Source organism: Olea europaea, chromosome 15 (assembly GCF_002742605.1).
Source record: "Olea europaea var. sylvestris chromosome 15, O_europaea_v1, whole genome shotgun sequence".
Lineage (NCBI taxonomy): Eukaryota > Viridiplantae > Streptophyta > Magnoliopsida > Lamiales > Oleaceae > Olea > Olea europaea.
The window spans coordinates 10,413,388-10,425,008 of record NC_036251.1 but is presented as its reverse complement, the minus strand read 5'-3'; the positions used below and the strand labels follow the sequence as shown (position 1 = coordinate 10,425,008).

General features: G+C 30.8%; 2 protein-coding genes across 2 annotated transcripts; one reads left to right on the top strand and one right to left on the bottom strand.

Moving 5' to 3' along the window:
- Nucleotides 1-2,744: 2,744 nt before the first annotated feature.
- On the bottom strand, nucleotides 2,745-3,742 carry LOC111410117 (dirigent protein 2-like). Its single transcript, XM_023040322.1, has one exon. It carries the CDS (start codon nucleotides 3,611-3,613, stop codon nucleotides 3,038-3,040), a length of 576 nt encoding a protein of 191 aa, XP_022896090.1. The 5' UTR covers nucleotides 3,614-3,742; the 3' UTR covers nucleotides 2,745-3,037.
- Nucleotides 3,743-8,835: 5,093 nt separating this feature from the next.
- LOC111411216 lies at nucleotides 8,836-11,031 on the top strand. The gene is made up of 4 exons (XM_023041770.1): nucleotides 8,836-8,885; nucleotides 10,191-10,523; nucleotides 10,570-10,682; nucleotides 10,859-11,031. The coding sequence occupies exons 1-4, from the start codon at nucleotides 8,836-8,838 to the stop codon at nucleotides 11,029-11,031; spliced, it is 669 nt and encodes a 222-aa protein (XP_022897538.1).
- The last annotated feature ends 590 nt before the right edge of the window (nucleotides 11,032-11,621 follow it).

Below are 11,621 nucleotides of genomic sequence, written 5' to 3'. Positions count from 1 at the left end.
GTGCCAAAGAGTTAGCCTCCATTTTTTCTTGTGTCCTCCTCCTGTTCTCCCAGTTTCTTCATCGCGTGTTCAGTAAATTTATGTTAAGTATTACACTTGTCAAACATAAACTTTTGTTAATCGTCAAACAAAACTATAATATGATAATGAAACAATAGAATAGACCAATAACGGACTTGTGTAGGTCAGTTAAACTTCCTACATTCATTATCTCATGTTGTATTCAAGAAGTTCATTTGAAAAAATAATTCAAAGATTTGAAAACTTATCCATGCTCGACTCTCCAATGCGTAATCTAATCTAATTGTGAGGATCAAGTTATAACCATTTCATTTGAAAATTCATTAGTGTCCAATGAGGAAGGACTAAACATTTTATGGCATTTGACGTCATCATTCCAGTGATCCAACCCATGGGGTTAAGAACGACATTATTGTACGTCAACAATCCCCCCTCACCACGAGACTCCCTGTGATCCTAAAGTTGTATTGTGTATTCAAATAATATATTTTGTTCTAATAAAGTAACATTATATAATATATAAATTATGATTTTACTTATTTTATTGAGCATACGAGTTAAAGTATCTATGAACACTTAAAGATAATTTAAATTGACATATATGTGGAAACAAAACTCAGAACAAGTTGCTGGTTCACATAATAATTCGTAGGCCACCTCTCTGCTGGAGAAATCAGAACCAAAAGAAGCTAAACGGCCATTTAATGACATGATAATATCTTGTCTGTTTGGTGAATCGCATTGACGATGATCCACCATTTGTGTCTTTACTTCTTTCACGTATCTCTTTGACATTTACGACAAAGTTTCATATTCATAGTTCAAGAATATGATTAAGATTAATTATTATTTCATTTTGATTTTATTTTTGTGCAAGTGCAATGAGATAAAAATAGTGTATTTTATAGATATAAGAAGTTATGAACATCCAATTGAATTGACTCAGTATGTACTACAATTCGGAAGGATGTCAATTTTATATCATGCAAGTGTACGGATAGTAATAAGTAATATAGTGTACCTATGAGTCCGTATTATCATTTCCACGATGACTGTAATTTGATAATTAGTTTACTATTTCTAACTTTTATTTGATGAAAAACAAATTATTTGGTGATTGATTATCTAAATTATTCTAATTAAATTAAATTAATCGAACGCGCACAATTTATCAAATTCAAGTTTTAAAGTACAAATGTGGATACTAGAACTTATAATTTCACCTATGGATCCCCTTTAATTTTCTAATCTAGATTCATAACTATTATAGTGTTCGATCAAATTCTTTTATGACTTAGAATTTCACATTTCTCGAGTTCAAAGTGATTCTATTTAACTAAGTCAATTTCATATCTCTATGTGAATCAAGATACACTTTAGTTAAACGTCTTAAAACCACTGCATTAACTAAAAAACGTATTTTTACACTTCTATACTAGTTTCCAAATTTTATTATGTGGTTTAAACCTGTAACTCGCCTCTCAACTTGTTATAAATTCAAAAAATCTTTGAATTATTGGTCAAGTAATTCAAAGCATAAAACCACCATAGATAAAATCAATACATAAAAATTAAACTACTTGAATCTTGAAAATTAAATTAAAGTGTTGCACATAAATTATAGTATTTGTCATAATTATGAATTTAGCTACTCATACTAATGAAAAGAAAAATAATAAAAAAATATAAAGTTCATAACCGAGTTTTGAAATCTTGAAGAGAGAAAGAATTGAATTTTGCACAAGGAATCTTTTTCAATCGAAAAAATCTTCAAATCATAACTTTTTGCTCTTTAATCTTGATGATTATGTGTCTGTCTCTCTAAAATTATGTGTTAAAAAGAATGAATGAAAACTATATATATAGAAATATATAGAATAACTCAAACATCTTCAATGTGGAATGTGAGTCTAAATATTGGAATTTTTGATAGTTAAGTGCATTTTGGCCCTCCACATTAAGTTTCGGTGCATCCGAGGTCCTATTTATTTGCACGGCATGTCCTCTACTTTAAGCTTGATCTTTTTGGTTCCCATTTTCTCAATTTTGTGCAACTTCAATCTAATTTTATCCAAACTTGTCCAATCCCAATTTACATAAATTAACCAAATTTAACCTAAATTAAGTATATATCCGCCCAAAATAATAATAAATTAATAAAATAGAAGCCCGAACAAACACATAAAATACACTTATCAAATACCTCAAACTTAAACTCTTGTTCGTTCTGAGCAAGACTATCTACTAAAAGCATAATTCAAACAACAACATAAAAGCTTTAGATAACTTTTCCAAACCTAGATCAAGTATTTTAAATCATCTAATAATTCATAAAAAAATTCATTAGCACTGCAAGTAAAACTAAATTTCTACTGATTCAATATTCGATTAATGTGTGTGTGCATGGTCAATCTAATAATCATGAGCTTTTAGGTTGGTTATTTTTCGACACTTATAGTCAAATATTTTCTTTCTCTCTCATGGTATGTACATCTCGAACTTGTTCTTATTCACATACTCGGAGTGTTTATTCTAAGGTTAGTTTCACAATACTTATTTCTTTCCCGCTCAAATTTGGTTGAATTTCATCAATGAAAGTCACTATCTCGATATGTGATGATTCTTTCCAAATTTGATCATTCCGCCCTCCAAGCTTCAAATAGGATAATAAATCTCGCCAGAAATCTAAATTACATTTTAACTAACTATTCAAGGCTCAGCCGTGCAGAAAAATAATTGAAGTCACTTTGAAATTTTTGTTCGAATACATGCACATTCATGTCAAGAGGACAAATTAAATGAATCAATAGTCTCTCAACGAAATTTATTAATGCAAGTCTACATGACTTCTTCAAACATAACGCTAAGTTGAAAACATAATTTACTTTTTAAGTAAATTCAATTATTCTTAAACAATTCAAACTTTTAGACAAGATCGACTGTCCAATCATACATCCAAACTTTTAAACAAAGTGATGCTCAACTGGGTACGTAGAGTTAATCACATACAGGAAAGCTACGATGCTCCGTCTTCCAAATGAGAAACGAAAACTGTATATTCATATACACCAAGTGAACCATCAAAGGAGTGCGTGCTCGTAATAACATATCCTCGTGCCATTCGGAAAACACCGGTGCCACCAACAATCGAAACCTCCCTAACTTTTTCAGTCAATGGGTTCCTTCCCAAAATACTTAGTGTACTTCCATCATACTTACCTTCTGTGAAAACCACGTTAAGAAGCATAGCCAAGGACAATTCATGCAAGTTAGATAGCCCAACAATTCCCTGCATCCGACCCACTTTCTTCGAATCTGGTTCAGGCCCTGCGGTTATTAGGTTATCTAAAACCAAGAGCCTGCCAAACTGCGAGGGAAGAGAATCTGTTAACTCGGATTTTGCTACTGTGTACACTGTTTTATTAGGCCCTCTTATTAAATCTTGGAGGTAGAAGTGAAGCTTAGTAACCTTTTCCTTTCCTTGGCAGTAGGTTTCTGACCAAATTTCTTCTTTCGTCAGACCTGAACAGACCCATGGCAAGAAAATGGCCAATGAGCAAAACCCTAAAATTACAATGCCGATTTTTGTCATCTCTTTCTAGTTTTTATAGATCTCTACCGATAGACAGACATTTGAATGTGATTATAAAGAGGTTGAAGGAATCAGAATCAGCATTTCAATGGGACCGTGGAATTCAATAGTCGGTGAATTGCCTTTTGTGTAAGTCCCAATTATATATAGGCTTATTTCATTTTTCATACGGATTAAGAATTTAATTTTTAGCATGTAGTACTCTATTTCTGGTTCTGATTTCTCCAACAAAGCAATGAACAAACAAACGAGGTTGTCAATTAATTATACTTGCATGTCACTTCGACTGATGTATAGAATCAATTGTGCTAAATAGCATTACATTCACCCTAAACGTGAGAAAGATACGTGGAAGAAGTAAATACTCCATCTGTCCCAATTATATAGGTTGAATTTCCTTTTTCTCTTGTTCCAAATATATAGGTATGTTTTCTAATCTAGAATATTTTATTTTGTTGTTTTACCAATATACCCTTATTCAATTTTCTCTATTTAATATATCAACTTCTTGAAATCATTCAAATACATACATTTCTTACTTCTTGGAAACATGGATCAACTTTAATCATTTCTTCTTCAAATTAAATCATTCAAATTCTTTACTAATTCCAACAATGATATTAAAGAAGAATTCTTAATCCGTGAGAAAAATGAAACAAGACTATATAATTGGGATGGAGGGAGTAGTAAATTAGGAATTAGTATAGAATTTGAATGAATTAATTTGAAGAAGAAGAAATAAGTGTTGTTCCATGTTTCCAAAATATGAAAAATGTCTGTATTTGGATAATTTCAAAAAATTGGCATGTTAAGTGGGAAAATTTGAATAATGTTATATTTTTAAAGGAATAAACAAAATATTCTAAATTAAGAAACACGCCTATATATTTGGGACAAGAAAAAAATGAAATTCAGTCTATATAATTGGGACGGATGAAGTATTTACTTCTTCCACGTATCTTTCTCACGTTTAGGATAAATGTAATGCTATTCAGCACAAATGATTCTACATATCAGTCGAAGTGACGTGTAAGTATAATTAATTGACAACCTTGTTTGTTTGTTCATGGCTTTGTTGGAGAAATCATAACCAGAAGAAGCCAAACGGCCTGTTGCGGTCATTTAATGACACTACAATAGCTTGTTTATTTGGTGTATGGCATTGATGTTGATCCACCATTTGTGTCTTTACTTTTCCACGTATCTCTCTGACATTTACACGAACTAATTTCAATTCAGATAATTAATTTTCTCTTCCTCTAATAAAGATAGTGCATTTTGTTCTGATTTTTCATCCCAAAGAATTAATTTTTTGATCATTACTTTCCTAAATCAGTCTTCATTTTTTGATTATTTTCTTATATGTGGGACCCGTTTTTCTCTCTAACGAACAAAAAATTAATTATCATAATCACTACCGAACAAGTTCATAGACTTGCTTGTCTTTCTCTTCATTTAATAATTACAGGCCATTTTCTTTTTTTAGAGTAAGTTAATTTTTTTAGTTTTATAATATGGCCTTATCCGATGTACCTTAAGCAATAAATATGCCCTACTTCCATTTGAATCCATATTTAATATATGGGTATATTTAAAAATGTAAAAATAATTAATTATATTTTCAACTAAATTAATTATATTTTCTTCATCTGTGTGAAAATGGAAACAATTTTATCTTTATGGGATGGATGAAGTATTTTGTTTTGTTTTTATTTTTTGTGTAGGTGTAATAAGATAAAAGTAGTTTATTTTATACTCCCTTTATCTCATAAAGATACACTTATTTTTCTTTTTCGTCTCTTCCAAATTATAGATCACTTTTCTCATTGAGAGTGTAGCCGATTTCTTAGTTTTCTAATAAATCACTATTTAATATATTTTGTTATCAATAAATAAGGACTACTCATATTTAAACAATTATTTAATGCACGGGTATATTAAGAAAAATGTTAGAAAAAAATTATTTTTCAACTATATTAACTACATTTTTTAATTGTGTGAAAAATGAAAATAAGCCTATTTTTTGGAACAAATTGAATAGGAAGATATGAACATCCAATTGCCAAATTTTGCCCCAATTTTCATAAAGAAAGATAAAAATCAGCTTCAATTTCATGTCGATATCTTCAAAATTGGAAAAGAAAAAGGAACACGTCTCTATAAGTTGACGCTTTGTTAATTTCTTTTAGTACGTGACAGAAAAGAAAAATTATTAGTTTAATAATGTTGATTTAAATAGAACAGCTGGAGGAGGTAACGTTTATTGTATTAAAGAGTTAGGTGAGCTAGAAATTGGGTGTGATTGTTACAATTTTCATATAGAGGAACATCTCTATCTTTTACAGTTCATTAATTTTGTGTTATTTTTCTCCATCTTTTTTATATTTCAACCTTCTAAAAATGTTTTCTGAACAAAGATCCTATCAACAAATTAAATTGAAAATTTTTTAAATTCCCGACAAGGGTATCGGAGTATCAAGTCATCGGAGTTTAGCAAATAAATATGTCAAATATCAAATACGTTATGAAGAAATTTAACGGAAGAATCAATCTTAGCATGTAACAAGTACAATTCAAAAATATTTTGATTTAATAATTAAAGAAAGATTTGAAAAGAAGACTAACCCATACTTTCACCAAATATGGACAACCTAGTCACTTACAACAAATTATTCGAAGGGTGGAGAAGCTTGAATAAGTGCTTGAAGTGAGATATGAACAATGGCTCTCTTTTTACAAGAGGCGATGATATCACGTAAAATTTTACATAAAAGGATGTATTACTTTAGTTAGTTCACAAATTTGAATGGTTAAGATCGTGATGAAAATCTCTGCGAATTTTTAATTCAAATGTAAATTAGAAGTGACTCTCTTAATAAAATTTATTAATGCAAGTCTACATGAGTATAAAAAAAGTAATATTCCACCGAATGTTGTTAATCAAATATAGGAAAGCTACGATGCTTCGTCTTCCAAATGAGAGATGAAAATTGCATATTCATATATTAAGTGTGCTATCATAGTCTCTAAGGACCGATACCACATAATTCTTTTTCAGATTTTTCACGTCTCTTCAAAGTTAAATTGAAAGCCATTATACCAAATCGGAGACAAAGAGATCTTAGACCTTCAGTGATAATATTTGCTACGAATAAAGTTTCAGATCAATAATTTTTTTGGAGCAAACTAAGGTACAAATTTGAAATTAAATGCGTTTTGTAGCATCATACAAACGTAAACTTGTATAATTGTTATGTTTAGATATTATAAACAATTGCTTTTTTATTGTGGTTGGTTATTATCTTTATTTAATCAGTATCCCTTTTTCAGATATGATGATCACGGGGTCTTGTTGGACATCATTATATTTTTTGGTCTTAAATCCAATTTAGTAGACTTGTATTGTAGTGTTATTGTATCGTCATTAACCTAAAAAATGTGAACAAAAATGAAAAAAAAAACTATGTTTTAATTTATTGTGATTTCACTTTGATTTAGTTGGTATTTAAATTTATAGTAGATATATTTAGCTCTATTTGAGCTATATTTTCCATATCATTATAATGAGAAAATTGAGCGTTGGAGGGGAAGTTGGGTCTCACACATGAAACAACAGGTCAACAAAGACGACTGAACTTATGGAACAACGGTCCAAATTTTCATTTTTTTTTTCTAAAAAATTTGGTTCAGACAGGGGCTTAGTTTGGTTTAGATTTATTGTTAGTAAGATATAAATATATATTGAATTCAATGAATTAATAACATAAAATTAGGGCAAAAAAATATAAGGCAAAACCGACTGTTTAAAATCGGACCAAACCGTTAGGTTTAGGTTTGAATTTTTTTCAAACTGATCAAAATGGTTTGGTTTAGCTTTGAGTTTTTTTCAAACTGATTTAAACGATTTGATTTGAAAATTTTTCAAAAATCGATAAAATCGAATCGCTTACACTCCTAGTTCCTTCCCAAAATATTTATAGTGTACTTCCATTATACTAGTCACCGAGTACAACCAGTGCCAATTCATGCAAGTTTGCAAGCCCAACGATTCCCTGCATCCAACCCACTTTCTTCGAATCCGGTTCAAGTCCTGCAATTATTGGGTTATATAAAACTCTTAAAATATCTCCTCAAAAACTCTTTATATATAAAACGCTCTTTATTTTAAAAAGTTAATCCTTAAAATTAGACTGAAAAAAATACTTTAAATTAATATTTTAATTTAGAGAGTGAGTTTAACTTTTTAAATTTGAAAAGCCAAACCACTCTGTATAATTAAATGCATTCAAATTATTTTTATTTTTTATGAAAGAAAATAATATAATAATTTGAAGGAAGCTAGTGAAAATAAAAGATAGGGAAAAATAATAAATATTTTTTTTGAAGTAGTAAAATTAAGTGTTAAATATAAAAGGCAGGTTAGAGTATTTAAAAAATTTTACTCTCTAAATATATGGATACTCTTTAATTTATAAAATATATTTATAAAAATAGAGAGTCTCCGACTATTACTTTACCAAACTCCGCGTGAAGAATATCATTCATCTCCGATTTTTGCTACCCTGTAACTATTTTTCGCAGGAGAATCATTCATTTCGGTTTTTCTCAGGAGTTAATAGTCAATTTCAATTTTTAATTTATTTTTTTAATAAATTAAATTATTTCTTTCTTTTTTTTTTTTAATAAAGAAAATGAGTATATTACAAAACGAGTAATAATATTTCTAGCATAATTTTTTTTTTGTTTGATAAAATAAATCTTAAAAGCTATAAAAGTTAACAATATGTTCTTTTGCCAGTATATTTGCATTAATAAAAAAATAAATAAAAAGACTTTCGGTCCCCTTTTTTCCTGCAAATCAGAGACCAGTTTCATTTGCAATGCCTTTAGAATTTATCAAAGTACCTTATTTTAGAAGTAAATTTCCTTTTAAAAAGCTCTGTCTCGTAATTAATTTTCTGCACTACAATAGTTCGGCAAAATATTTGTCCCTTATTTAAATGCATGCTAATGTTAAAAAATTATTATTAGAGAAAAAATGTGCTAATTAATTAAGGTTCAAAATTTAAAAAAAAAATGCTAAAAAATTTGGGACATAAATGCTCCAGCAACACAAAAGTTAGCGACCTTTATTACAATTAAAATGTTGCGCAACCAACAAAAATTGTGAATGTGAATGTAATTATCTTTGTCAATGCCTTTTTAATACCTTCTTGAAATGCATGACAACCACAAAAACGTCCTCTTTTAGGGGTGGACGTGGGTCGGTTCGGTTCTAAAGAAAATCGAATCGAACCAAACTTTTTGGGTATCTAGTAAATAGAACCGTCGGGTCCAAATAAAATTATGGAACCGTTCGGGTTCGGTTCAGTTTGGTTCCGTTCCGTTCGGTTCTGTACTATAATTAAATTTTTTAATATTTATAACAACATTATATAAATACAACTAATGATACATTCAATGGTTTTGGAACGTCAGAGACTAGTAAACTACCTTATTCAAATGATCGTTATGATCAAAGTTTCGGTCGACGGAGGTCACAGTGTCGACCGACGATTGTATAGGTTTTGGAATATTAGCGAGACTGCGAAAGTGAGTGCGAGAGTCGAGACAACGTTATGCACTTTAGTGTAAGGGTGTGTTTGATTACATTTATTTTCCATGGAAAATATCAATTTTCCACCCAAATTCCTACTTGGAGTGTTTGATAGCTATTTTTTTTCCATGGAAAACATTTTCCAACTTTTGAAAATATACCTAATTTTCCTTGTTTTTAAGGAAAACATTTTCCTTGAGTGTGTTTGATTGACATAGAAAATATTACCTAGAAAAAAAATGTTTTCCATCTTTTGTGGAAAATAAAAACCACCTCTACCCAAGGAAAATGTTTTCCTTAAAAACAAGGAAAATTAGGTATATTTTCAAAAGTTGGAAAATATTTTCCATGGAAAAAAATAGCAATCAAACACTCCAAGTGAAAATTTGGATGGAAAACTAATATTTTCCATGGAAAATAAATGTAATCAAACACACCCTAAGTGTTTAGGATTATTTAGTGGATTTGATCTTGTTTGGTTAAAAAAATGAAACAATAAAATGGGTAATTAAGTCAGAAATTAAAAAATTAGAAATGAAACAAATTATTAGGCCAAAAATTTGGATTTAAAAATCATTAATTTGTTAATTTGTTTAGAAAAATTATAATAATTTGATTTACTCAATATAAAAAAAAAAATTAGAAAAATTCGGTTCTTATTCGGTTCTTGGTCTAGAACCGTGAACCGAACCGTACCCGCCGGTTCTCAATTCAGATACCCGTTCGGGTATTTAATTTGACAAGAACCGTCGGGTTCAGTTCGGGAGATTTGCCCATACCTATCCTCTCTTATCAGCTTGGATTTCTCATTTTTCCATAAGAAACCGTGATTGTTTTCTTTATTTACCTTTCCAATTTTATTATTATTATTATTATTTTTTGGATTTTAACTTAGACAATAGACACACACATGCATACGAAAATGATCTCCTAAGCACCGGTATTTAGTGTATATATATATATTTCTTTAATTGTAAAAAGTTCATTTTGTTTATATGGTGGATTGAATGAAAAACCTCCTAAGTATCAGTCAACTAGTGCACTTAATAGAGATTTTCTTAGAAGGGTGCTTGAGGGGTTGGGATTCCCAACTATTTTCATTGATTGGGTGATTAAATGTATTACAACACCTACATACTCTACTGCACTTAATAGGAGCATCCATGGCTTCTTTAAGGGAAAGAAAGGTCTTCGACAAGGTGACCCTCTCTCCCCATTCCTGTTTGTGTTGTGCCTTGAATATTTTTCTAGAATGGTGAAAGGAACTACTGAGAATAGTGAATTCAACTTCCATCCTAAATATGCATCTCTAAGGTTGACTCACTTGGCATTTTGCGGATGATTTGATGTTATTTGCTAGAAGGGATGTTATATCGGTTAGTATCTTAATGGATTGCTTTACTAGATTTGGTGATATGTCGAGACTTAAAATGAATTTAACAAATCTAGCTTGTATACCGCAAGAGTTCATGGGTAAGAGTTGGAGGATATTCTTGCATTAACAAACACCCCAAAGGGTACCATGCCATTTCACTAATTGGGCATCCCACTTGCGGTACAGAAATTAAAGGTTAGCTCCTATGATTCCTTCATTAACAAGATTTCATCCTATATTGGTGCATGGTCGAGAGCTTCTTTGTCATATGCAGGGAGAATGGAGCTTGTGAGATCCGTTCTTAAAGGGGTGGAATGCTTTTGGTTATCCATATTCCCCATACTGGCTACAATTGCCTCCAAAGTTATTAGTCTTTGTCGAAACTTCCTATGGGAATCCAAAAAAATCATTGGTGGCTTGGAACAATATTTGTCTACCAAAGCATGAAGGAGGACTTGGATTTAGAGATATTAAAAGCTGAAATTTTGCACTACTCTCAAAAGCAATTTGGAACATTCATAGTAAAAAGGACACCCTTTGAATTAAATTGGTCAATCAGGTGAACCTTTGTGGCACGAACATTTGGGAATGCAAGGTGAGGAAAGACGACTCTCCCCTACTTAAAAAAGTGCTAGAAATTAGGGACAGCGACATGGGACCTAAACAGTGCATTCGGGGCAGGAATGCACAAGCTGGTCTAATGAGTTGTGCCAGACTAATTTAGTGTTCAGGCAACTTATGAATTTTTCAGGCGGAGGAGTACTAAGGCAATTTGGGCACCTACTTTATCATTCCAAAGCATGTGTTCATCCTTTAGTTAGGAGATCAATCCAGATTACTAACTAAAGACAAGCTTCACTACTTGGAAGTGGACAGGAATTGCATCTCTTGTGGAGAGACGGAAGAGACTGCACAACACTTATTTTTTTCTTGTCCATTCAGTAACTCAGTTTGGGGGTAGATTCGTGGTTGGCTAGCCGTCACATGTAATGTATACTTTGTCAAGCTCATTGAAATGGATGAAGAAGGAAGCTCGA

Coding starts and splice junctions, on each gene's coding strand:
- LOC111410117 (XM_023040322.1), bottom strand. CDS start 3,613: ATGACAAAAATCGGCATTGTAATTTTAGGGTTTTGCTCATTGGCCATT.
- LOC111411216 (XM_023041770.1), top strand. CDS start 8,836: ATGACAACCACAAAAACGTCCTCTTTTAGGGGTGGACGTGGGTCGGTT. Junction 8,886..10,190: donor GGTGGACGTGGGTCGGTTCG/GTTCTAAAGAAA, acceptor AATTGTAAAAAG/TTCATTTTGTTTATATGGTG. Junction 10,524..10,569: donor CCTAAATATGCATCTCTAAG/GTTGACTCACTT, acceptor GTTATTTGCTAG/AAGGGATGTTATATCGGTTA.